The sequence below is a fragment of the Camelus bactrianus genome, chromosome 28 (assembly GCF_048773025.1).
Source record: "Camelus bactrianus isolate YW-2024 breed Bactrian camel chromosome 28, ASM4877302v1, whole genome shotgun sequence".
In the NCBI taxonomy this organism is placed as follows: domain Eukaryota; kingdom Metazoa; phylum Chordata; class Mammalia; order Artiodactyla; family Camelidae; genus Camelus; species Camelus bactrianus.
The window spans coordinates 9,187,328-9,215,186 of NC_133566.1; the positions used below are offsets into that span (position 1 = coordinate 9,187,328).

Genomic DNA, 27,859 nt, shown 5'->3' on the forward strand with positions numbered 1-27,859 from the left:
ACGATTAGAATGCCCTCGCCCTGCCCCAATGCCTTGTGGGAGAGGACTGTCACTGTGATCTTAGGCAATCCCTTAGGTTCTTGGAAAATTCAACAGCAAGATTACAGAAGAAAGTCCCCAAAGGAAAATACAGGATTTTCTGCTCTACTAAACATTTTAAGACCCAAACAACTAGTTAGAAAAATCAGATATGTGACATTATTTGTACCCCATGCATTGGGGTTACACTGGAATGAAATGGAGAACAGCAGGACCCTAAGGATAAACACCTTACAAACCCTGAGATAAAGAACCCTGTGCCCACTGCTCCATCTCACTAGTCTGGCCTTTTGCTGGTTTCCAGCTGATGATGTGGAGGGTCTCACTGCCATCCCCAAAGTGCCTGCTCCCAACTAGGAACTCTCACCTGTCACGTAACAAGTAACCGTTAGGTCATTTTCAACCTCAGTTTAGAGAGAACTGGCACTTTAATGTAAACACTTACTGTTCAAAACCATTACAATAAGCATATTCTTCAGCAGTCCGTCCGTGTGAATCTAGCGAATCGGCATTAACACGTTTCTCAAGAAGCAGCTTGACTATGTCCGGTGAGTCATGATACACAGCAAGTGTGAGTGCTGATCTAAAATAAAAGAGACAACTTCACCCTTAGGAACTTAGTTAGCTTAACTTAAACAGTTAATTTGATCTATTTTACCAAGTTAATATCCTGCCCACCCCTGGAGAACTGACCATTTACATGCTTGAGTGCTCATCTTTGCAAACTACCTCCAAGGCTAAAACAGAGGGACAAAAAAGAAGCCTCCTGTCCTACTTGGGTAGCACATAGTAAAAGTTGCTAATTTAAAGTCCTCTGATGGAGAAGGATGCTGAGGTCACTTATCTGAAGTAGGTAAAGATTTAAATAAAGGATTCCCCATTTCTTCCCTCGTCTGAAATACAATACTTTAAAATCAGCTAGAGGTCAGGTAAGGAGAAGCTGTTTGCAGGCTGAAAACAGTAATATGAATAAAAAAGGCAATAAAAATAGTCACGGCTGCAGTTAATCACGCTGAGAAGCATGTGCCCGGCACTAACCTGAACAGTCTACGCATGGTCTTTCTTAGGCACAACCCCCCTTGAAGGATGTACTACGACCCTCCTTTACGTGACAGGAAACATACTGGTTGGTGATAAGTCATGTCCCCCAGGTAACACACCTGGCCAGCAGGAGAGCTGGGAATTCAACCTCGTCTGACTCTAAAGCCCAGCTCTTTCCTCTTTATCATCCACCTAAGACTTGTCTTCTTTAAAGGGAATGTTTATTCAATAATTAAAGCTATTTTTCTTCCTTCTACCATTATCAATTAAAAATAAAAACATCAAACTGTACTAGAAATGAAAAAGGATAAAAACTGACGAGCCCACAGTATCTGGTCATAGTTACTCTCTTAGTGATACTCACTCAGTGATAACCTAATAACATCAGTATCCTTCAAAGAAAGTAATTTAAAGCAGAGTCATCCAAAAAGCAAAACAAACTCCTCTTTGTTTAATATGCATCTTTTCAGAAAAAAATATATACCAAGAAGAGGTTAAAACAAATTATAAAACAATGAAGAAATTCAACAGTCTCATAAGGTAAATAAAAACTAGAGTCCATACTAATAAAACTAAAATGAAACCCCTGAACTATTTTAAGACCGTATGACCAAAAAAATCAGGTTGCAAATTACATCAGTCACTATCATAAAGGAAGATGAATCCTGCTGCATACTGTTCTTTGTGACACCAGGCAGAATAATTGCTTTTCTACCTAACTGATGATGTGTTGATTCTAACTTCATCCTCTTCTTATTAAGTTAATCTTTCTGATTGGCTGTTACTATTCTAGAACAACATTAAGATTAAACAAAAAGAGAGAGAGAGAGAGAACAAACTATTGTACCTTTGCAGCTTGTCAACTGCATGTACATTTGCCCCGTTCTCCATCAAAAATTTGACCATTTCTTCTTTGTTCTTCCTGACGGCGAGTAAAAATGGTGTCATGTTATACTGTAAAATAGTAAAAACAGTTGACAATGTACAAAATTACATATAAATTTCAAAACTGAATTTAAAAACTTAAGTCTTTGAACTTAAACATACACTATAAAGTAAATAAAAAGTAGCCCCTTCTTCCTCGCCGCTCTGTGCTCCTTCTCTTTAAAAGGTTCCTCCTTGACCTCATCCAAAGTTTCCCTGTGAAGTCACTCTCTGCAACCCACTTCAGACATCTGCTGGTTCCAAGAACCTTCGCTTCTATTGCAGCGTGTGTCAGGCATTCTCTAGTTACCTTACTGCTCAACTACTACTCCCGACACTCTAAACACTGCTCCAGAGAGAGAACCATTTAGCTGCCGAATCAACTACATTTCTAAGGAGCCACGCTGAGGAGAAAGATACCATACTGTCTGCAACATGCATAACCTATCCAATTACAACTACGACTGATCTCATAAAGCTTGCAGACATTCCAATGGGAATATGACTACTTGCATGTAAAGAAAAAGTTTTTCTTAAACCAACTTATAAATTCTAATTTGAAAAATTCCATCCCACTCTTAGGGATTATTATAAAATATGAAGTAGACTATAAATTAATATAGACTATCTTTAAAATCTTGAAATATTTATCAAAATATACAACAGAAATTGTAAATTCAAATGCTTACAGAGGCAACATAGGTGGCCCGAGTAAGTGAAGGTCACAAGTGAGGACAGCAAACTGGAGAACACACGCCCCACCGAGAAGGGGCCACCTCTGCAGAGCAGACCACACAGGCCTGGGCTCAAGGGGGACCAGATTTGATTCTTTAGGAGAAGTTCTGAAGTGTAGATTTCTGCACAAGTCTCCTAAATTTTAAATGTTGACTCAATGTGTGGAGACAAACTGAACATATCCAGGGCCATGTTTAGTCTATAGCACACTTGTGTTTTTATGTTTGCTGTGTTTCCAAACAGTTGGGTATAAATCAACTATTTGTATGTAAAACCTTGCCTTTCTTTAGAATCATACGTCTTACACACAAAAACACTGGGCCCCAACATGTAATAAAGATTGTGATTAAGACTCATAATACCCACTTCAAGAATGTTTCCAATGCCTACTAAAACTACAATCTACCTGTATCTAATTCTCCCCAATTGTTAATCAAATGGATAATTAGTTCATGAGATGGCCGAAACTAAATTATTAGAACAATTCCAATTTGTTACTAATGTCATGGGTCTTGATGTTTAAAACTGCCATCTTGCATGGTATACTTATATATAATGCAATACAACTCAGCCATAAAAAAGAATGAAATAATGCCATTTGCAGCAACATGGAAGGACCTAGAGATTATCATACTGAGTGAGGTAAGTCAGAGAGTGAAAGAGAAATCCCATAGGATATCACTTAACGTGTGGATTCTAAAAATGCGATACAAATGAACTTATTTACAAAACAGAAATAGACTCACAGACATAGAAAACAAACTGATGGTTACCGAAGGGGAAAGGGGGTGGGAGAGGAATAAATTAGCAGTTTTGGACTAGCAGATACAAATTACTACATATAAAATAGATGAACAACAAAGTCCTACTGTATATACTACAGGGAACTATACTCAATATCCTGTAATAAACCATAATGGAAAAGAATATGTGTGTGTGTGTGTGTGTGTATCTGACTAAGAATGTATAATAACTGAATAATATATATAACTGAGTAACTATATATATAACTGAATGAGAATATACATAACTGAGTAAGAATATATATATAACTGAACAACAATAAATATATAACTAAGAATGTATATATAACTGAATAAGGATATATATAACTGGATAAGAATATATATGTAACTAAGAATGTATCTACAACTGAATAAGAATATATATATAACTGAATAAGAATATATATATATAACTGAATCACTTTGCTGTACACCAAAAACTATCACAACACTGTAAATCAATTAGACTTTAATTTAAAAAAAGCTGTCATCTTGATTATGCTAGGGCTCACTGAATCTAACAGATATATTGCAAGAGTCCGTCACACAGCTTTAACCAAAAGAAGGCTCATGATTTCCTATTATTGCAATCAGAAAAACCCTGTTGACCTAATGACCTGGATGGGAACAAAAGGTGCAAAATCTTCAAAGGGTCCGACTCTACTTATTGAATCCCTCACCACAAGCAAGTTTCTAAGACTGACTGAGAGCCACTGAATGATCAGTGGTTAGAAAGGAAAAGGAGCTATTCTTCCAGGCAATAGATACTGCCAGTAATATTGCCAATAAACTCCTCAATCACAGAGGAAGAGACGGATAAAAGTCAGGCTAACATGGCTGCAAAGCAGAGCACTGAAAGCAGTAGCATCTATCAAACCCCCGCTCTTCCAGAGATGTCTTATTTTTGAGATCTGTGAATTTACATGTATTACACGAATCCATTCAATAGTCCTTAACCAAGGCTTGTATCAGAATCTCAGGGAAGTATTTCTAAATACCTGCGTCTAGACCTGAGTACATTTACTCAATCAAAATCTTCAGGGGTGAGCCAGGAGAAAAAGCAGGAGGACCAGCTGCGCCATCACTTGCTCCCCACCTACAGCCACAGCCCCGCAGGGGAGCTGCACCAGGCTGAGCGTGGAAGACCCCAAGGTGAAGGTGTACGTGGAGGGCCACGTGGCCACCAGCACAAGCGAATGCCCCTGCTGGCTGTCAAACAGGACCTGACCTCACTTGCCCAGATTCGAGAACCTGGGATCCTGGGGTGCTCAGGGCCTGTGGTTTGCCGCCTCCCCTGCCCAGGTGCAGTCACCCAGCTCCCCCTGCTGGGTACTGGGTTCCTTCCTCCTCCCACCCATCCCCAGGCAGGCACCCAGCCCCTGCCATCACTTCACTCCCCGCAAGCCTTCATCTTCTGTAGGCTCTGAGCCTACCACCCACTCCCAGGCACTTCCTAATGGGAAGTTGTTCCTTCTGGGGTACAAGTGTGGCTGGGAGACAGAGCTCTGCCCTTTCTGTGGGCACTACCTCTAGCCTCTGGCCTTGGCTTTGGAGTTGTTTCCATGATAACAGGGCCTGATGTACTGTATTCAGTAAACATATTACTATAAATAAAACACCTGTAGCTAGAAAAGACCCTGTATTCCAAATATCTTGTAAATAAAGTCAGTTGAGCTATACCTCGTTTATCGCCTCAATATTTGCATCATAGCGGAGCAGCTCTGCTGCAACTGATGTATTTCCAGCCAAGACGGCGTAATGCAGAGCAGTGTTTTGAAAGTCGTCCGCAAGATTTGGGTCAGCACCCTGTTCCAGCAGGATACTGACACACGCTTCTTTCCGGCATTGTACAGCCTGTTGGTATCGCAGCAAGAAACAGACTGTAAGTGCCAGGCATTCCAAGTTAACATTCCTCAAGTTCCAACAGTTCATTATATTTAAAACAGGTAAATTCATTTTTATTCTAAGTAATTAAATCAAATCCATCTCACGTGGACACGGTTGGCTGCTACACACCTTGATGAGAGCTGTCTTGCCTTCCTTGTCACGAGCATTCAGATCACAACGCCACCCTATAAGGAAAGTCACCACTGGTGACTGGCCGCTCGTGCAGGCTAAGTGTAGGGCAGTCCTGCGAACGTAAGAGGACTGTTTAGGAAATTAGAGCATACTAGTTCAAAGATAGTTACTCACGTAATTGTAAACATTCAACAGCATGCTATTCCTACCCCTTTAAAACTAACATTTAGTCTTCTTATCTTAGTTCTTTCTATGGGGAAAGAACAGTATTTATTAGCTCTTATTACTCACCACATTAATGGAAGAACTACCTGTTTGAATAGAAAGGGCATGCCGTTGAGATTCAGCTCAGCTTGGGTCTGACTTCTACTTTAACACTGTCACTTATTAGCTCTCAATTAGCCTGTCTGTGTCTCAATTTCCTCATCAACAAAATGGGCATGAAGTAGTAGTTATCTTACAGGACCCCACTGCGATGCTTAAATGAAAAGCTATGCAAAATGTCTGGCAGTTCCTTGCACAAAATAACAGCTCAATAATTGTTAGGTAATATTATAATTGTTACCATTACTATTTTACAAAGACAACATTTCAATTCAGTAAAATGACAGTATATCTACTTTGCTGCTGCAAAGATGCGAGAGTACACTGTACTTCAATGATTCTAACATGCTCATTGTCTCACACTTCAACATCTCTGACATGGGAAGGCAATTTAAAATTCATGTCTTACAACCTTATTTGGCAGCTCCTCCCAGGCCCGCCCCGCCCTGCCCCGCCGCTGTTACCTGTTGTTCCTGTCTCTGCTGTGCACGAAATTCTTCTTACGTAACAGCAACACCTCCACTGTGTCCAGATCGCCAAGATATGCGGCTTTGTGGAACTTCTTTAGTTCGTGCTTACGGATGGGATACCTAGGCACGGGGTGCTCATGATCCCTGCGCTCTCTCTGACGGGCGCTGAAGCCCACCCAGCTCACAAACTTAGCGAGTCTCTTCTTCATTTGGCTTATCGCCTTCCGACACCGCTCACTTCCCTCCTGGCCTCTTGCCGCCTCCCGATCTCAGCGCTGGCGCTACAGAAGAGCCACAGAGGTCTCGCTTCCACACCTTGGCTGCGAAGCTCAACGGCTTGGAATGTTTCGTCCGGAACAGTCGTAGCCTAGCAACAGCACTGACCCTCAACTGTCCCTCAACTGTCCCTCCAGAGCCAGTGTCCCTGTGAGTGCGCACAGAGGCCCAGAGGCCCGGTGCGCACGTGGGAGCCTAATGCATTTCAAATCTCTCCAATTGCTTGTGGGCCATTTTGGATTCCTTTCAAATGTTGGTGCTAGGTGGCTGAGTGTTTTGGGACATTTCCAGAAGTGAGGCTTGCCCCTGAGAAAGTCATGTTTGTATGCAACTGTGGTTAGAGTGGGGTGGAACCACAGGATGCTGAAGGCCTAGTCCCCCAGAGAGCTCCCCACCAAAAATCTCTATCTCCTTATCCCTCAGTTTATTCCTTTCCCCATCCCTCTGGGCCCCAGCCAGTCTCCAGGGAACTTAGCAGATGCAAACAGCAGAAAGCTGTTTTCATGGTTTCAGAGATTGCGGCAATATGTATCATTAAGTACAAACTTGAGAAACCAACACACGCTCTCGATGAAATGAGAACGTGTTTCCGCACGCCTGCTGACCCTGCTCTGTGGCTCAGCCTTATGTTTACATGCTTTCTTCACTTTATTTTATTTTTTGCTTTTATTTCCACCAATTAAATCTTGAATCAATCCAAGGCTTATTTGGGAGCATGGTATAACATTTGAGAACTTTTTAACCACATAACTATGAAAACACCATGTCAGTTACTCAGCGAGGCCATGCTGCTGGCTGACCACTGGCAGGAGGAGTGGAAGGCAGGGCAGGCCTCTTCTTCCTGCCAAACTCCATCCTTCCTCCCTCAGCTGGCTAATTATGACTTCTGGCCCTGCCAGGATTAAAACTGCAGGGGGCAGTAGAGTTCCTAAGTGGCTGACACTCCTGGGAGCTGGTCTTGAGTGGACTCAACCTGGCAAGTGTTTTGAAGCTGACTCTCTCAGGGGCATTTCTGGACCCACACCTGCCGTCACCTGCAACTCCCCTGACCTAAGTGAATGTGGTGTTACTAATTTACCCTTTTAATCTATCTTTTCTATTAACATACACTGTTATTTCCTTCGTCTTAAAAAAAAAAAATGCGTTCACCTTCCAGCTGTGGCCCCATCTCTCTGCTCTCCGGCACACACGCCTCCTGCCCCTGCAAAGGAGCTGTTCCCATTCGCTTCCTCTGATTCCTCTCATTTTCCATCCAAGCAAGCATGTCCACTGACTGCAACTGCTCATGACAGGGTCACCCACCACCCACCAGGTGCTGACTCCACGGGGAACTCTGTCCTCTCCTTGCACGGCCCGGCAGCCACACTTCCCACCGTTGCTCTCCCCGACTTCCTCAAGCCCTTTCCTCACGGGGCTTCCCAGGCCTCAGGCTGCTCTGGTTTCCTCCCACGGCCCTGGCCAGTCTTCTCAGTCCCAGGCCCTGAATGCTGGCACACAGCACCCCTGAGGCTGTCTTCTGGCCTCTACTACTTTCTGCTGCTGCCCCCATCGGCCTTAGGGCTTTATGTATTCTCTAGAAGTTGACAACTTCCAAACTGCTATTTCCAATCTAGACCTCCCTCCTGTATTCCAGACTCAAATACCCATTGCCTCTCAACGTCATCTCTTGGAAGTTTAATAGGACTTCTCCTAGGCCGGCCCTCTCATGTTCCTGCCCTCATCAGGGCCTGCCCTCTCCTGGGCCTGCCCTTTCCTCGTCTTGCCCTCTTCCTCCTGGGGAAGTAAGCCAGAAAGAGAAAGAAAAATACAGTATGAGATCACTCATTTGTGGAATCTTAAAAAAATAAGACAAAATAAATACGAAACAGTAACAGACTCATAGACATAGAGTACAAACTTGTGGTTGCCAAGGGGGTGGGGGGTGGGAAAGGACAGACTGGGAGTTTGAAATTTGCAGATACTGACAGGCATATGCAAAATAGATAAACAAGATTATAAAGCATAGCACAGGGAAATATATACAAGATCTTATGGTAGCTCAGGACGAAAAAGAATGTGACAATATATGTATGTTCATGTGTAAGTGAAAAATTGTGCTCTGCACTGGAAATTGACACAATACTGTAAACTGACTAACTCAATGAAAAAAAGGTTAAAAAAAAAAAAAAGAGTGCTCCATTCAGAGCTATGGTTACGTGCTGATCTTTCAGGGACAAAGACTAGGTTGGAACTAAATGTACAGACTGGGAGATAAAGGGATTTCAACTACTCTAACCACTTCCTGTTGAATGAAACAGAGAAGCCAAGCCCTCACATTTCAAAGGGTGACAGGGAGTCAGGGGCCCGGTACGCCCTCTCCCACCTAGGCCTGGGTGGGAACAGTGGGCAGCCCCGGCCAGGGCCACAGGCAACAGTAGCCTCAGCTGTGCCCACCTGGACAGACAGACTGGCATGGCCCCACGGGCTCTGGGACTGCAAGCCCCATGGTGGCCATTACCATTCTGGGCCTCTGTGGCCTCTCTGAACTCACCCCTCCCCAATCCCATCTTTCAGGGAAGGATCTACAAACCCAGCCAGAGGGGATGCAGGACAGTGGGGCAGAGGAGAAAAGTCATTCCAGGCATCTCCCAGCCTCCCTGCAGCCCCACTCTCTGAACCTGAGCCCATGTCAGTGCAGAGACCCCTCTCACCTCTGCCTCCTCACATCAAGAGTGACCTATTCGTTGGAGGATGAGGGTGGGGTCAGACCTCAGTCTCTGGCTATGACTTTGACATCCAACTGCCTCCTCTCTGCCCCACCCACCCTGCTGCCTGTCACATGGCCCCTCAGGTGCCCCTTCAGTCTCCCACCTGCACTCCTGCCAGGAAGCTCCCTTCCTCCCTTAACCCCTCCAGACTCTCCTGGAGCTAAAGCCTGGACCCACCTCTGCCTCCTGCCTTGGCCAGGCCGGCACTGTTACCCTCCCCCCATTTCAAGGTGAAGAAACAGGCTCAGACAGGGTCACAGTGAGGAGGCGGGAGTACCCACCCCTGAACTCACAGACTGACCCCAATCTCATGACCCTGGGGTGACCTGCCCTGCTCAAGGAGAGGGTGCTGGCCGTGTGCCAACCGCTCACACCGGGAGGGGGGGCGCTCCTGGCCCGGGTGAGCGGGGATGCAGCAGAGCTGTCCTGGCCTCAGGAAGCCAGCACAGCCCACCCTGGACTCACCCCCACGTGAACCCTGGGAAGTTCCTTCTGCCTCTAACTTCACTTTTTCCATCCTTCCTAAAGCCTCTGGCTGGCCATCGCCCCACGCAGAGCTAGGCCAGTGGGTGGAGAAGGGAGATTGAAGTCTGCACCCCAGTGCCCACCCGGACTCCTGGTGCCAGCACCTCTGCTCTGCTGTCCGTGCACATGCCGGCCTCCTGCCCACAGGGACTCGTTGCTTCTTGTTGCCTGGGCCCAGCGGTGACCCAAGGTCGGTCACTGTTCTGCAGTCCCCTCCTGGTGTCCTTCCTGACAGGCCTTCTAGGCACAGCAGGAGCTGGGCATGGGTGGCCTCCTGGTTAAGAAGGCACCATGAACATCTCCTTTCTTTTCTAATAGAAAGGCAGTGACTTCAAGAAATTGATACTTCCGGGTAATCTAGGAAATAAAAGACAAACCTTCACAAATCCTGTTCCTGGAGTCTCAAGATCCTGGTTAAGATGGGGAAAAAAAGCTTGATAATAAACAATGAATTCAAACCCTAGTTGTACGCTACTTTACAGTATCACGTGCAAACATCTGACTTTCCAGTCTTGGAGTGGCCCATTTGGGACACTAACTGAACCAGGGTCACCATTTTTTTCCACTTTATAAGTTGTTATGCACCTGAATTATGTGTATCCACGACACAAAAGGTAACATGAACATGTAAACAATAATAGTATACTCCAGAAACTGACAAGCGTAACTATACACAAAATATTTAGAACAAAATGACAATGACACCACTACACATTAGCTTGTGGAACCTCAAACTGAGAATATCTAGTGAGTAAACAAGAAATATCAACTAAGCTACGATAAAACAAAGAAAAGTAGTACAGAAATGAATGTCGTACAAACAAGAGACAGAAGTTTTAAAAAATCCTCAATTCGTCTCTGAAAAGATTAATAAAGTAGAATAATACTTTCCTACTAAGAAAAAAGAGAAGCACACATAACATATTAACAGGTTAACACTTTAAATCAGCCAGTTTATAAATCTCCGCCATCTGTGACGCCTTCCTGTCTGCCCCTCACCTGCACGTTCAGACAAACTGTTCATGCTGTTACTTCTACCACCGTGTTCTCATACGCCCACTCCTTTCACCCCGGGGGCCCTTCCACACCTCGACGGCCCTTCCACACCTCGACTGCACTCCAGCAGCCGCCCCTTCGTTACACTGTCCAAATCTTGCCTTCCTCATTCCCTTTTATAACAATACTAGAGCTCTCTTCAACACAAAGCCAAACACATCAGTCTCACTCACAAAAGCCATCAAAGACGCCTATTTTTTTAAAAGCAGAAAGTCAGCCAATCTCTGACCCTAAGTAAACACAGGAAACAGTCCGCTACACCTTCTCACCTCCCACTCCTGTATCACTGGGTCATCTCCTGCTCCCCGAGGGGACCAGCCAGGTGCTTTCACGATCATGTTCCCCCCAGCCTACAGGACACTTCCCTTGCTTCTGCCTCTCAAATTCCTATTCATAATTCCAGTCTTAAGTTTCAATGCCACATCTTCCATGAAAGTACCTCTGATCCATCAGTTACAATAATTCCCTAATTCCCAACAATCCTTTGTCACTCTCACTGTACCTCTTTTGTAAAACACAATTCTACCTGCATTGGAACTTTTAATTTACATTATCTGTCTCCTTCAAGAGACTACAGTTCTTTGGGTGATGACTGTGTTTTAGCCATCTGTGCGTAACCTTTAGGAACTAGGACAGTGTCCTGTAATAAGCAAATACTCCAGAACTCTTAAGTGTACAGTCAGAATTGGATCTGACAGTAAATGGTAATTATGAGACTACTACTGAGAAATTTATCTTCACTAGAATTCAATGAACTGACTTCTCCAGACACATCACCCACAAATCACTACAGTGACCTTGGGGAAGCATTCTTCCTACGTTTTCCTCAATCTTTCACGTAATGTCTGCAGAAATTACTTTCATAACAATAAATTGAAAAATAAAAATGCAATAAATGCAACAAACCTAACAGTCAAATTGGCTGAACACATTCTGACACTACAAAAATAGTAGTAAAGGTTTAGCTGAACTAAATATGAAAAAGCCAATCAAGCATTTACAGAAGTTCCAAAAACAGATAATCTACACAGAATTAGGGTAAAGGTATTTAAAGGAATGTGTGGGCTAAGGAGTCCAAGAAATGCGTCAGTGTGTTAAACGGGTAAAACAATCTAAAAATCACCTACCAAGTGATTCTCTGAACCTCAGAAGGGCTATTGGAAAACATCAAGTCATAGGAAAACAATCCAATTCAAAAGTGGGCAAAGGATTTTAATGGACCCTTCTCCAAAGACATACAAATGGCCAGTAAGGCCAAGAAAAGATGCTCAGCATCACTAATCATTAGGGAAATGCCTATCAAAACTACACTGAGATGCTACCGCACACCCACTAGGCTGGGCACTATCAAGAAAACAGACTATGACAAGTGTCAGTGAAGACGTAGAGCCTTGCAACCCTTTGTGCACTGCTGGCGAGAATGTCAAATGATACACCACTATGGAAAATGATACGGCAGTTCCTTAAAAAATTAAAAATAGAATTACCACTTAATCCAGCAATCCCACTTCTCGGTGTATACCCAGAATTGAAAGCAGGGACTCAAAACATATTTGCACACTCATGTTTCTAACAGTATTATTCATAATAGTCAAAAGGTGGAAGCAACCCACAGATGGATGAATGAATGGATAAACAAAATGTGGTATATACATAAAACAGATTATTTAACCTTAAAAATGAATGAAATTCATTTACAAAAATGAACTTATTTACGAAACAGAGAAAGACACACAGACAGAAAACACATTTATGGTTGCCAAGGGGGAAAAGCGGTGGGAAGGGATAAGCTGGGAGTCTGAGACTTGCAGATACTAACTACTCGATAAATAGAATAAATACCAAGATTCTTCTGTAGAGCACAGGGAGCTATATTCGGTATCTTGTAGTCATGTATAATGAAAAAGTATGAAAAATAACCTATCTATGTATATGTATGACTGAAACATTACGCTATATACCAGAAATTGACACAATATTGTAAACTGGCTATCTTTCCATTTAAAAGAACAAAAAGGATGAAATTCTGACATGCGCCACAACATGGACCAATCTTGAAGACGTAATACTAAATGTAGTAAGCTAGACAAAAAGGGACAAATGTGGCTTGATTCCACTTATACAAGATACACAGAATAATCAAATTCAGAAAGGAGAATGCTTAACGGGGCTGCGTCGGGAGGAGGGATGGGGAGTAACTGTCTAACGGGCACAGAGTTTCAGTTTGGGAAGCTGACATGGTTCTGGAGATGGATGGTGGTGGATCGCACAACAATGTGAATGTACTTATCGCCACTGAACTGAATACTTAAAAATGGCTACAACAGTGAATTTTATGTTATGTATATTGTACCACAATTTTGTAAGTTCAGTAATTTTTTACTATCAAGGAATGTCATGGAAACTATGTATCTGTGACAAAGACTTAAAATTCTAAACTGTCAAACTTTGCTGCATTGTGCTAAAATTATATAAATTCAACACAGAAAAACTGGCTACTACTTACTGACTAGAAGCCCACTTTGCTGTTGTTCAGCACATTATAGTAATTTTTAGGGTGTTAGTAGGTAACTCATTTATAATAACCAAAACACAAGTACAAAAACATAGCCAAAAAATTCATCAGGATCAGTGAAGAGCACCTAAGTTCCTGTACAATGACCTCTCCTGACAATTAGCAGCACAAAATCACAACGGTTTCTCTCACTTCCTACTAGAAGCCCTTGAAAACTAAGACAAAATTGGGATCACTATTAAAGTGGACAAACTAATTATGCAGGTCAATGTAATTACTATTTAACAGATACAGTTATCATTCAACATTTTTTAAAACGTGGGGTCCACGGAAAAACAAATCGTCAATTATACTCAAGAACTGACGTTCATCTTGATGTGCTCTCTCTGGAAGCTTGCTTTGCAGTCTCTAGGAGGTGAAAGGAACACTTTGTATCTCCCATCCATCAATATCTGAATTAACATATTTTAAAGATAAAACCCAAGAAACAACAAAGTTATTAAGAGTGATCTCTGTCATTTAGATGAGACTTGCTCTGTATACAGAAAGCATCACTAGTTGCACTGGAACAGATTCAAAATACCAAATATCACCATTTGTGCCCCACTTTCGCTTCCGTTGTGCCACCACAGTCAATCATGATGTTCTTTAGGCAAAGCAATCAAGTTTACGATTAATCCAAACTTACAGTAAGGGAGTAAAATTCATACTGGGTTATGAGAAAGAGGGATGGGTGGGAATAAAAAGGACATGACAGGTCTATCGCGACAGCATAGTGCACAGCCTCGGGTGTGGCCTCTCCTCAACACGCAGCTGCAGGATCCCCTACTCTGCTGAATTCTGGATTCTTACACCCCCTTAACTGATGTTCCAAAGGCTTCTTAATACAAGCTGAAGCTGATCTTCATCTACCCCTTCTATCCAAATCTGCTCCTTTCCCTGAGGTTCCTCACAGGCTCATGTTAAGCTGAAGTTCAGAGTCATCATTAATCCCCTCTCCTTCACCCCGTACCACATTCAAATGATCAGTAAGTTCTCAAATCCACCTCCTCTCACTCCACGACCACTGCCACGCCCAGCTCATGTCCTCACTGAGTCACACCTGTACTACTGCAGTACCCCCCAAGTGCTTCTCTGCTTCTGGTGTTCCCTCCTTCTTCTCCACCCTCCTCTCATAGATCCTCCTTGGGTCCACAGAGCAGTCTTTATGAAACATAGTATCACATCAGCTCCTTGTTTAGAAACCTTCAGTTGATCCTGTGTGAAATCATAACCAGTCCCAATTCTTTATAGCACGTCTTACAAAATCTTTCCAAATCTGGACCTAACGTCTGTCTCTAGCCTCACCTGCCTATACATGGACAGTTGTGCCCCCGTAGGGCTGCCGGTTCCTCTCCTACAGGCTCGCATTCCTTCACATCCCTGTGCCTTTGCAAATGGCCATCTCACTCCCTGAGAAGACCTCCCGCTTCCCCACTCCCTATCCATGCCACGAGTACTTTTACTTACCCTTTAAAATTAGGTTCACGATATCATCGACAAAGAAATTGCAAGGGAAAAAAGAGATGTCGGGGTAATGCAGAGACTAAAAGAGGGTAAGAGCCTACACAAATGCTCTGTGGAATAGTGTTCCTGGCCTGTTTCACAATCATACGGCTAGAAAAAAACAAGAAGCCAATAGGAACCATTTTTTTAAATTAAAAATAGGACACCCCTTATCTATTCCTAGCTAGGTGACAGTGTTTAAAAGCTGATACGTAACATTTCACACCCACGACGATGGCTACCGTCAAGAAAACAGGAAACAACATGTGTTGGTGAGGATGTGGAGAAGCTGAAACCCTGGTGCACTGCCGGTGAGAATGTAAAGTGATGCAGCCATTATGGAAAATGGTACGGTGGTCCCTGAGACAATTAAAAATACAATTACCATTTAACCCAGCAATATCATTTCTCAGTATATATCCCGAAAAATTGTAAGTAAAGACTCAAAAAGTATTTGCACTCATGTTCGTAACAGCGTTATTCACACGAGTCAAAAGGTGGGAGCAACCCAAGTGTCCGTGGATGGATGAACGTAAAAACTAAATGTGGTGTATACTTAAAATGGAGTGTTACTTAGCTTTAAAAAAATTAATGAAATTCTGTTATGTGCCACAACACGGATAAATCTTGAAGATCTTATGGTTTAAGTGCAGTAAGCTAGAAACAAAGAGGACAAATACTGGGGAGGGTATAGCCCAGTGGTAGAGCGCACGCCTAGCGTACACAAGGTCCTGGGTTCAATCCCCAGGAACTTCTCTAAAAATAAACAAACATACCTAATTACCTATCACCACCAAAAAAAACCAAAAAAACAAAAACAAAAAAAAAACAAACACTGTTCGATTCCTCTTATATGAAGTATCTAGACTCATCAAATGCATAGAGTCTAAAGTAGAATGGTGGTTGCCAGGGGCAGGGAAGAATGGGAGTAATTACCTAATGAGTTTGGGAAGTTCAAAAAGATCTGGAGATGGAAGGTGGTGATGGCTGCAGAACAATGTGAATGTACTTAATGGTAATAAATTTTATTTTACAACAATTGAATAGAAAAAAATTTTTGAAAAACTGATAGGACAAACTGTTGGCGAGAATGCACAGCAACCACAACTCTCATACATCACTGGTGGAACGTGAAATGCCACAATCTGGGAAAATGCCTGCTAATTGCTTACAAAACTGAACCGATGCCTACCCTGCGATATCCCAGCCCCACTCCTTGGCAGTGACTGCAGGGGAAGGAGAGCATTTCCGTACAAGCGTGGTCACAGCAACTGTGCTCGGAATAATCAGAAGCTGGAACTAACCCGGGTGTCAGTCACCAGGAGAACGGCGAAGCGGTGGTGTCTTCCTACAGTTAAACAGCGGGCAGCAGTAACAGGCACAAAGACTGACACGTGCAGTGACAGAGATAAGCCTCAAAACGATTACGCTGAGTGAAAGGAGAATTCTACTAGAGTAGCTACTGAATGATTCCACTGATATGAATGAATAAAACAGGCAAAACTCATCCACAATGGAAAAAAAATCGGAAGTGTGGTTATCTCTGGGGGATGGAAGTGGGGACTGACTGTGAAAGAAAGGACTTCCTGGGTTGAAGGTGATGTTCTCTATTTTGTTGGGGACTAGGGTTACACAGATGTATGCATTTGTTAAAACCCAATAAATGCCACAATTAACACTTGTGCATTGCATATGGTTATTTTACCTCCAAAAAATGCCACAAAGAAAGCAACTCTAGTTAATGACACATGTGATAGAAATACTTACAGATAAAATGTACCCTGTCTGCAACTTACTTTGAGACATAAGAAATTAAGATGGAATGATGAAAACTTACAGTTTTATACATCAAATAAAAAAAGATGGGACTGATAAAATGGATAGGGGGCTAGACAGAAACATGACAAAGCACACAGAGTAAAATCTTACCTCTAGCATTAAAAAAGGCACCATGAATATCTCCTTTCTTTTCAAATAGTTAGGCAGTGACTTCTTGAAGCTGATACTTCTGAGTAATCTAGGAAAAAGGAAATGACAAACCTTCACAGATCTTTTTCATGGAGTCAGAAGATTCTATTAAGAATGAAAAAAAAACCCTGGATAATAAAAAAGGAATTCAAACCCTAGAAGTATGTTACTTTACAGTATAACATGCAAGTATTTGACTTTCTAGTCTTGGAGTGGCCCATTTGGGACTCTAACTGAACCAAGGTCATTCATTTTTTTCTACTTTTTATTTTAAAAGTTGTTTGTGAACCTGAATTATGCATATCCATGACACAAAAGGTAACATGAATATATAAATAGTAATATACACCAGAAATTGACCAGTGTAACTACACACAAAATACTTAGAACAAAATGACAATGAAACCACTACACATTCGCTTGTGGGATCTCAATAAAAATTCATAAACTAAGTTTCTAGGGAGTAAATGAAAAACAGCAATTAAGCTACGATAAAACAAAGAAAAGTAGTACAGAAGAGAATGTCACAGAATCAACAGAGAAACAACAGAGGTTTTTAAAAATCCCCAGTTAGTCTTTGGAAAGACTAATAGAGTAGAATAATACTTTCTTACTAAGGAAAAAGAGAAGCACAAATAACACATTAACAGGTTAACAGATCAAAGAAGGAAAATATGTGATCATCTCAATAAATAGAGAAAAAAATCATTTGATAAAATGCAGCACAGCACCCGTTCCTGACAAAAATAAAAACAATATAAAACACTCTAATCCAAACTGGGAATGGAACTTTTGTAATTTAATAAAAAAAAAAAAAGCTGTTAAAATCCTACAATAAAAGCCGTATTTAATATAAAATGATAGACACATTCACTTTTAAATCAGGAACGACAGTGCACACTGTCATTGCCTCTTTTCAGTAAAACCCCAGAGCTCCTAGACCTCTGACAGGAGACTGAGAAAAGCATAAGATTGGAAAGGAAAAAAACTACCATGGTTCTCACAAAATATTACGGTCGTAATAAAAATCTAGACACTATTTGAATGAAAAAATACTTCAGCCTCGTTGCTAGATATAAAACAACATGCTAAACTTAGTAACATGCACCAAAAGTAATCAGTAAAAAATGTCATTTCAAAAAATTTTCTTTAGAATGTTAACAAGAAGTTTAAGTATCTGGGAACAAATTTAAGAAAATATGCAAGAGACAAGTAAGATGTTATATTAAGTGACAAAACCTCACCAAAGAGCACAAAGGGCATTTTTAAAAGGCAACCATGGTGCTGGATGTGAAAACAATACCATAAAATGTCAATTCTCCTGGAATGAATCTATAAATTCAATGCATTTCTTCATCAAAATCCTAGAAAATGTATTATTTATAAAGGTATGTGACAATGTGATTCCTAAACTGATATGAAATAGTAAGAGGCCAAGAACAGCCAAAGGGTTTCAAAGAAAAAGAATGACGAGGGAAGAATTTTCTTTCAACTAGTAAATCTTATTCTAAAGCTGTTTTCATTAAAATCTGTGCTATTAGTATAAGGAAAGAAAAATGACCAAAAAAGAGAGAACAGAATCCGCAGAAACATCTACGTATATTTGGGAGTTTGGTGTATGGCATTAAAAATAAGGGAAGAAAGGACAAAATGACACGTGGATCATCAGTCATCCACATGGAAATAATATATAAATCCCTCTCTTGGTCTGTTTACAAAAATAAATTCCAGATAAAATGTAAAAAACCAAACTATAAAACTCATGTAAGAGGATATCCTTTATGCCATTAAAGTAGGAATGGAAATAAAAGTCACACACACAAAAACTTAACTTTAAAGGAAAATACTGATAATTAAAATGGAAATCACTGAAAACGAATTTAAAAAATATGCCATAACAGCATGGAAGGAGGCACCTCCAACATAAAAGAGCACTTAGCATCAGAAACCCAGAAATAACAAGAACTTTGAGAAATCAGTGCAAAGGGCAAATCCTCACTAGGAAAACGGGCCAGTGATGTGAACAGATAGTTCAGGGACAAGAAAACCCAGTGTCATTGAACACATGGAAAGCGACGAAGAGTCACGAGTGATCAATGAGAACCATCAGAACTGGCAGAAATTAAGAGTCTAAAACAACAAGGCTACGTGTCATGCTCTATCAAATAAAAAAAGACGTAAGACGTCTAAATATTAGGAACATGCAAGGATGTGGAAAAACAGCAAACTAAAAACACGGATGAGGAGAATGGAAACAACTAAGAAATCAACTTGGCAAAAACCAATGGAATTAAGCTACTCTATTGTCTAAAGAATCCCACCTCCGGGGATATTAAGGCACATTACTTAGAGAAACCTCACCTGAGTACCTAGGAGATACGCACAAAGATGTCCCATGGAGCAGTTTGTAACGGCCAAGGACTGCAGACAATCGGAACGTCCACGAATAGGGAAATACATGAACTGTGGCGGGTCAGTCAGTAGACTGCTTTTATTTATTTACTTTTTTTATTGAAGTATAGTCAGTGTACAATGTTGTGGTCAGTCAATAGACTACTGTATAAAGGTTAAAATGAATGAACTAGATCTATACATATAAAGATAGATAAAAATTAATAAAAAACAATTTGCATTTGGATACATACAGTATATCATTATACAAATTTTTAAAATATATAAAACTGTATCTTGTGTTCCTTAGGTAAATGCACATATAGGGAAATTAAAAACATGGATGGGAAGGAGAAACTGCCCAACTTCACGTGGGTGATAAGCTCAGGGGGACATAACAGGTAATGGGTGCTTTATTTCTAAAACAAACAACAAAACAACAAAGATAGAAGCCAGTACAGCAGAGTGTTCACATTTATAAAATTGGGTTGGTGGGTATACATGTACCTGATGTTCTGTACATTTCTATACATTTGAAATATTTCATAATTAAAAATTTTTAAGTGTGTGGGCAGTTCAGGAGGTGGATGTGGAAAACGCAGGTTACCGTTTCATGAGTACTGACAGCAGAGGAAAGGAGACCTGATGGAGGCTTAAAAACAAATTTTAAACAGGGAATGTGCTACCTCTTCTCCTAGACTACAGTTCATGTGTATATGCGTATACACACAGGTACGCACGTATGTGTGTGCACATTCATTTTCATTTGGAAACAGGAGAATACGAGGAAAAGAGGATCCAGGGAACACCTGCGCTAAGGCTCCTGGCTGCCATTCAGCCTGTAGGTCCCAGCACAGCAGGACCATGTGACATCAGTGCCTGCAAGTTAGAGTGTGTTTTGTTCTTAGTATTTTTATGGTATTCCTTTTTCTACATTTATCAAGTTGGCTATAATGGCTGTGAACCTTGACTAATAACAATGATGGACACGTGCTGTTTCTGATTTTACTGGAATAAACAAAGAAGAACTTTATCACAGCAATGGAGCCCATGCACCATGGAGTCAGACTGTCTGGGTTTAATCTCAGGTGCTAGCACTTACCAGGTATAAACTTAAGCAGATAATTTAATATGAGTCTCCCTTTGCTCATTTATACAATGGTGAATGATTAAGGGAAGTTGACTCTTGCCTCCTCTACACCATTGGTCTCACCTGAATGCTTTCTTCCAGGCGGCAGCACTCCAGGCCTGGCAGCATCTCTATAACCCGGTTGGGGCTGAACAGACACAACAGCTCAGTGAACTGCTCTGCGACACACGGAGACGTTTGCAGCAATTCTTGATTTACAACGACATCTTCTCTAAAACAAAAAGCATTATGTAATCACATCTATAATTAAAGCTACAGGTAAAAAGTACGTTACCAAGACTGCTTTTTGGCCAGGTAAAACTGCAAATTACATCAGAGACCTTCTAAAGCATGGTATTTCTCATTTAAGTGGAAAAACAATCTTCAGTAACAATATTCAGCGGTGGCGCCTCTAAGTCATACTCACACTACAAGGTTAACTTTCTATAAATTGAATCTAATGGTATAGTTCCCTTGCGTAAAACACTTAGTAATTCTCCAGCACACAGAAGATTCAGTATATTATTTCTTAGCTTTACATATTAAACTGTTCACTGTAAGCCCCCAAACCCTATTTTCCAGTCTCTATACTTCTAACTCTTCCCCCCGACATATTTATAGCTTCATCTTCTGCTGTCGCCCCCACGTCATCCTCTGAAAATGCATGACGCTTTGTGCCTTTAAGTCTCTGCACACCCAGGACACTTTATCTAGAACTCCTGCCCAATTCTCTGCCTAGACAACTGATACCAATTATTTAAGCCCAGTTCGTGTGTATCTAGGAACTCCTGTCTGACTCTCTCACACAGTCGATCCCTCTCTCCTCTTGTTCCTGCAGCACTTTTTTACTATGTCTGGTGTAGAGCTTTTAACACTGTACTGTGCTTATACAAGTGCTTCTCAGCTCCTATGAAAAAATTAAAGAAAACAATGTACACTTATCTGTGCCCCCCAGAGACTACCATACTGTGGGAGGTGGGGGGTGGGGGGCACAGTAGTGGGAAAATGAAGCGTGTCAGTGAATGAACTCCGCATCTCTGTCTCTTATGCCAGCTGCCTCCCACTCACTGCTGTGGTTTCCATCCTGTGTACGTGTCTCCTACTACTATTACTGCCACGTGGGGACCCTGGGTTGTGCTACATGTCCCTGTCACCGTCCTGTTCCCTATCTCTACCACTCAGTGGCCATAAAGGTAGTGAGCAAAGCACTCTCCCAGCAGTGCCGTGGTGATGACGAGTGGAATACTAGCTGCATGATACATACAGTACTTCCAACTGAGCATCTCAGTATTCAACATTAATACAGCTATATTCCAATTAAGATTTTCCAAGAAAAATTCTAGTCATCATTAACACAATGTGAGGATGACAGAAGTCTGAATAAATTACATGAAACCCAAAGAGAATACCGTTGCAGCTACTACAGCAGAAGATATGGGGTGGGGGCTTCTGTGGTTATGATGTCTAGGGTGAGTGCAAAATTTACCTGAAGTTTTTTAAGGACTGTTTCAATCTGTTTAGAAAAGTGAGTAGCAACCAGCTCTGCAGCTTTACCAGGCTTCAGGGACACAAGTTCCTGGAATGAAAGGCAAAGATAAAATGATCTTTAACATTAAATTTAAATAGAATTTCCACAGATGTGAAGCATGATCACCTCCTTCAAAATTTTCATGGGCTTCTACACTGCCTTTCAGGAGACCTCAACACAGGGCCTCAATTTTAATTAAAGGCATATTTAGCAAAATTTTAAAAGTACCATGTGAAAAACCTGATTTTGATATAAAAGGTATAATTCAGAATTCTTAGAAAATGAAAGCACTAAACATTCAGGACTTAGATGACGACACCTACAGGATGAAAAGGAAAAAACACCTCCCCAAACTCCCCTCAGGGAATTTCATCCTTGATCTTAGAGCCCTAAATTTAAACAAATGAAAAAAAGGAATATAGCTGCAATTTCTCTGGCTAAGAATTCTGAAATTTTACTTCTGATGCCTGGTGGATTTTGAAATCAGAAGTGTCTTAAGAAAGGAACTTAAGGTCGTAACTCTAAGAGGTTGACCGCTCTTGGTAAGGCCAATTTCTGTTGAATCTAAGACCTCCAATCTGCCCTCTCTTTGAACCTTCCTCAGTACCACTGGCTCTTCTTTTCTTCTTGAAACTCTTTTCGTGCTTGGTTTCTGTGACCCTGTTACACCTTTTCAATTGCATTTTCTATTGCTAAAATGCAAAGATTGGCTACAGATCAACATATTATATTGCCAAATAAAAATAAGTTATTATGACTGCAAAATTTATGATATATCTAGTAATTTTATGATAGTATTTGTAGATGAATAATAATTAGCTGATAGAAATAACTAGTTTATACCACTTTATACATCTCAAAACAGAGAAGGTAGTATCACAAATAAAAAAGAAAATGTTACTACTGATCTTCAGACATTAAGAAGAAAGTATTATGAATTAATGTTGAGAATCTGAATGGGTAAATTCCTGGAAAAGTATAATTTACTAAGCTGATGTAAGAAATGGAAAAGCTGCGCTGATTTTTAACCACTAAAGAAGTTGAATAAATAGTCAAAAATCTTCCCATATGGAACACTCTAGGCCCAAATAGCTTCACTCTAAGTCCTAGCAATCATTTAAGGGAGAACTATTCCCAACATTAAATCTCATAAAGAACAGAAAAGAGGGAAACTTCCTCAGCTCACTGTATAAGGCTAACAAAATTCTGATACCTAAACCCAACAGAAGATAAGAAAGAAAAGGAAAATCACAGATCAATCTTATCGTGAACACTGATACAAACAAACATCCTAAATAAAAACAAAACACAAAATGTATAAAAAGGATAATACACTAGGATCAAGTTACGGTTATCCAGAGTTCAAGGGTGCTTTAACATCAATAAAATTTATAACGACAACATAATGCCATTTGCAGCAACATGGATGCTCCTGGAGAATGTCATTCTAAGTGAAGTAAGCCAGAAAGAGAAAGAAAAATACCATATGAGATTGCTCATATGTGGAATCTAAAAAACAAAAACAAAAACAAACAAACAAACAAAAGCAAAGCGTAAATACAGGACAGAAATAGACTCATAGACAGAGAATACAGACTTGTGGTTGCCAGGGGGGTGGAGGGTGGGAAGGGATAGACTGGGATTTCAAAATTGTAGAATAGATAAACAAGATTACACTGTATAGCACAGGGAAATATACACAAAATGTTATGATAATTCACAGAGAAAAAAATGAGACAATGAGTGTGTATATGTCCATGAATGACTGAAAAATTGTGAACACTGGAATTTGACACATTGTAAAATGATTATGAATCAATAAAAAATGTTTAAAAAAATTTATAACAAAAATATAAGGGAGAAAAGGTAATAAAATTTATTCTTGAGAAAAACTGTTAGCATACTAGAAATAAAAGCCTTCCATAAAAATTTTATTGTAAATATTGCACACGTTAGAAATAAAAAATTTTTAATTATTAACAATAGCACTACTGTGCTAAAAAATATACAGTTGTGACAGTAAATCTAACAATCTAGAGATGAAAAATCTCTACAGAGAAAATTTAAAAACTTTATAGAAAGACAACTGAATAAAGGGTTATGCCAAATGGTCACTAAAAAGAAGACTCATGATGTAAAGATGTCAATTTAAACTGACATTGAATGACAGATTCAGTGCAACCCCTATTAGAATCAGAAGGTTAAAAACGTTTTGGGGTGGAATTTGACAAGTTGATTCTAAAGTGTATTTGGAAGTATCAAAGGTCAAGAATAGTCAATACTCTCTTAAAGATATCAATAAAGTAACAATATTTAGGACAGTGTGGTACTGATGTAGAGACGAAGATCAATCAAACAGAAGAGGGCCCAGAAAAACAGACCAAGCATATAGACCCTTGCTACACTCATGGTAAGGCCACACTGCTGAGCATGGGGAAAGGCAACCTTTCAAAATAACTGCTGCTGGGAGAGCTAGGCATCCATATTTTTTAAAATTAGATGACTCTCCACCTCAAACCATATACAAAAACTGCTTTCAGATGGATGTAAGATTTAAAGATGGAAAAAAAAAACTTCTAGATAATAATATAGGAGTACTTTTCCTTTGATATGGAAAGAAAAAATTATTTTGACTACTTGAGAAAAAAAAAGTTTTTATTAAAAAAGAACCATAGAAAAAAGCCAGAGAGAATATTTACAACAGGTATCACTGACAAAAAGACTTAACATCCAGCTACATAAAGAACTCCTACAGATCAGTTAAGACAAGAGACATTCCACCAGAAAAATGAGCAGAAGACTTGAACAAGCACAGAAAGGAAATTTAAATGGCCAACAAACATAACAAGGCTACCAATCTCATGAATAATTAAGAATACATAAACTTAAAACATAATGAAATATTACACATACACTAGATTGACAAAATTTTAAAATCCAGCAAAAATACACAGCTAATGGCAAGGGGAGGAGGGTTGCCCTGGGGAAGCCTTTGGTTTTGCCCCAGGCTTCCCTGTCTCCCCAACACCTGGCTTGTGGGCACCCTTTGCTGTCCCCGGTGGCAGGACACATATTTCCCAGTTTACTTAGCGGGGGTTGGTAAGATGAGGTCAGCTGGTACTGGTCAGGTGACCCCCACCCCCCCGCCCACCAGTGGCAGCAGAGGCCACCCCCAAGCCAGGCCGCAAGGGAGACTGGAGCAAACAGGCCAGCTTCTCCAAAGCAGGTCCCCTCCCCCAGCTGCCCCCTGCTCCCTGACTACACCACACCCACCTCCTGGGAGCTGGCTGACCTGGGGACCTGCCTAGAGTGAACCTGGGGTAGCAGAGGCCGCTCCCAGGCCAGGCCAGGCCAGGCCACAGGGAGATGGGAGCAAATGACTGGCTTGGAAGGGGCAGCCCCCCTCCTCCCGTCGCTGCTGCCTCCGCTGCTACCATCCTCCCAGCCCCCTGACTGCACTGAGCCCATGGTATTACCAAAGTGGGTCCAGAGGGAACATATCTCAACATAGTAAAAGCTATTTGTAACAAACCTATAGCCAGCATAATACTCTACGGTGAAAAGCTGAAAGCCTTTCCACTAAAACCTGGAACAAGACAAGGATGCTCACTCTCACCAGCTCTATTCAATACAGTATCAAAAATCCTAGCATAGCAATTAGACAACAAAAAGAAAGAAAAGGGATCCAAGTTGGAAGACAAGAGGTAAAATTGTCATTCTATGCGATGACATGGTACTATACACAGAAAACCCTAAAGGCTCCGCACGAAAACTGTAAGAGCTACTGAAAGAATTCAGCAAGGTAGCAGGACACAGCAACAACATACAGAAATGAGTGGCATTTCTCTACACGAAAGTAATAATCCCTTTTAAAACCACCCAAAAACATAAAATACGTAGGAATAAATCTGACCAAGGAAGTGAAACACATCTGCAAAGGCCTACAAAACACTGACTAAGGAAATTAGAAAGGGCTTAAAGAAATGGAAATATATCCCATGTTCTTGCATTGGAAGAATTAATATTGCTAAAATGGCCATACTACCCAAAGTAATCTACAGATTTAATCAGATTCCTATCAAATTACCCAGGACATTTTTCACAGAATTAGAACAAATCATCCTAAAATTTATATGGAATAATAAAAGATTCAGAATTACCAAAGCATTATGGAAGAAAAAGAATGAAGCTGGAGGAGTAACCCTCCCAGACTGCACACAATACTACAGAGCTACAATCAAAACAGCATGGTATTCATACAAAAACAGACATACGGATCAATGGAACCGAATGGAGAGCCCAAAAGTAAACCCACAAACTTCTGGTCAATTAATCTTTGACAAAGGAGGCAAGAATATACAGTGGAGTAAAGACAGTCTCTTCAACAAACGGTGTAGGGAAAACTGGACAGCTGCATGCAAATCAATGAAGTTAGACTACTCCCTCACACCATACACAAATATAAATTCAAAAATGGCTAAAAGACTTAAACATATAGACAAGATACTATAAACCTCTTAGAAAAAAACATAGGCAAAACATTACCTGATATATAATATCTCAGCAACATTCTCCTATGGCAGTCTACCCAAGCAACAGAAAAAAAAAAAAAAGCAAAAATAACCAAATGGGACCTAACTAAACTTATAAGCTTTTGCATACCAAAGGAAACTATAAGCAAAACAAAACGACAGTCTATGGAATGGGAGAAAATAATTATAAATAATTCAACTGGCAAAGCCTAAATTTCCAGAATATATAAACAGCTCATAAAACTTAATAACAAAACACAAACAGCCCAATCCAAAAATGGGCAGAAGACCTAAACAAGCAATTCTCCAAGGAAGAAATACAAATGATCAATAGACACATGAAAAAATGCTTAATATCACTAATTATCATAGAAATGCAAATCAAAACTACAAAACCCCAGTCCGAACAGCCATCATGCAAAAGTTCATGAATGATAAATGCTGGAGAGGGTGTGGAGAAAAGGGAACCCTCTTATACTGCTGCTGGGAATGCAGTTTGGTGTAACCATTACGGAAAACAGTATGGAAATTCCTCAAAACACTAAAAATAGACTTACCCTGTGATCCAACAATCCCACTTCTGGGTATATATCTGGACAGAACTCCAGTGCGAAAAGATACCTGCACCCCAGTATTCATAACCCCACTATAATGTAACAGCCAAGACATGGAAGCAACCTGAATGAAGCAACAGATGACTGCATAAAGAAATCGTGGTATATTTATACAATAGACTACTACTCTGCCATAAAAAAAGATAAAATGATGCCATTTGCAGCAACATGAATGGACCCAGAGATCATTATTCTAAATGAAGTGAGCCAGAAAGAGAAAGAAAACTATCACATGATATCACTTATATGTGCAACTTAAAAAAAACAAACAAACCACTATGAGCTCATCTACAAAACATGAACAGACTTGCAGACTTAGTAAACAATCTAATGGTTACCAGGGAAATGGGGTGGGAAGGGAGATTTAAAAATGTTTGCCACTATATGTAAAAGATTTTTTTTTTAATTTCTTCTGCATAGCACAGAAACCTATGTTCAATACCTGGTAATAACCTAAAATGGAAAAGTTGTTACAGCCACCAACTGAGAAAGAAAGAGAAGAAAGGAGATGTAGTTATCCTGGGCTAGAGCCCAGTCCTGGGAAAAACTCATGCACCCCAATGTTCACAGCAGCACTATTTACGATAGCCAAGATACGGAAACAACCCAACTGTCCGTCAACAGATGACTGGATAAGGAACATGTACATATACACAACGGAACACTACTCAAACACACAAGAAGAATAAAACAATA

At 40.7% G+C, this 27,859-nt stretch overlaps 1 protein-coding gene across 4 annotated transcripts; it reads right to left on the reverse strand.

Annotated features, from left to right (window-relative positions):
- Positions 1-477: 477 nt before the first annotated feature.
- On the reverse strand, positions 478-20,721 carry LOC141575493 (uncharacterized). 4 transcript variants are annotated; one of them, XM_074354802.1, is made up of 8 exons: positions 20,574-20,721; positions 16,931-17,018; positions 9,990-10,242; positions 6,332-8,386; positions 5,541-5,655; positions 5,205-5,378; positions 1,928-2,034; positions 478-622 (listed from the first exon to the last, which is right to left on the reverse strand). In XM_074354802.1, exons 4-8 carry the CDS (start codon positions 6,544-6,546, stop codon positions 481-483), a joined length of 753 nt encoding a protein of 250 aa, XP_074210903.1. In that variant the 5' UTR covers positions 6,547-8,386; positions 9,990-10,242; positions 16,931-17,018; positions 20,574-20,721; the 3' UTR covers positions 478-480. The 4 variants fall into 4 exon arrangements, with proteins under 4 accessions (XP_074210903.1, XP_074210904.1, XP_074210905.1 ...); XM_074354803.1 differs by having other exon boundaries at positions 9,969-10,242; XM_074354804.1 differs by lacking the exon at positions 9,990-10,242.
- Positions 20,722-27,859: the final 7,138 nt, after the last annotated feature.

Bases quoted from the DNA above. Each gene is read 5' to 3' on its own strand.
- LOC141575493 (XM_074354804.1), bottom strand. From the start codon at position 6,546: ATGAAGAAGAGACTCGCTAAGTTTGTGAGCTGGGTGGGCTTCAGCGCC. The intron at 5,656-6,331 runs GTAACAGCGGCG...TTACGTTCGCAG, and splicing joins AGCAGAGACAGGAACAACAG to GACTGCCCTACACTTAGCCT. The intron at 5,379-5,540 runs GTGTGTAGCAGC...CGATACCAACAG, and splicing joins GCAAGACAGCTCTCATCAAG to GCTGTACAATGCCGGAAAGA.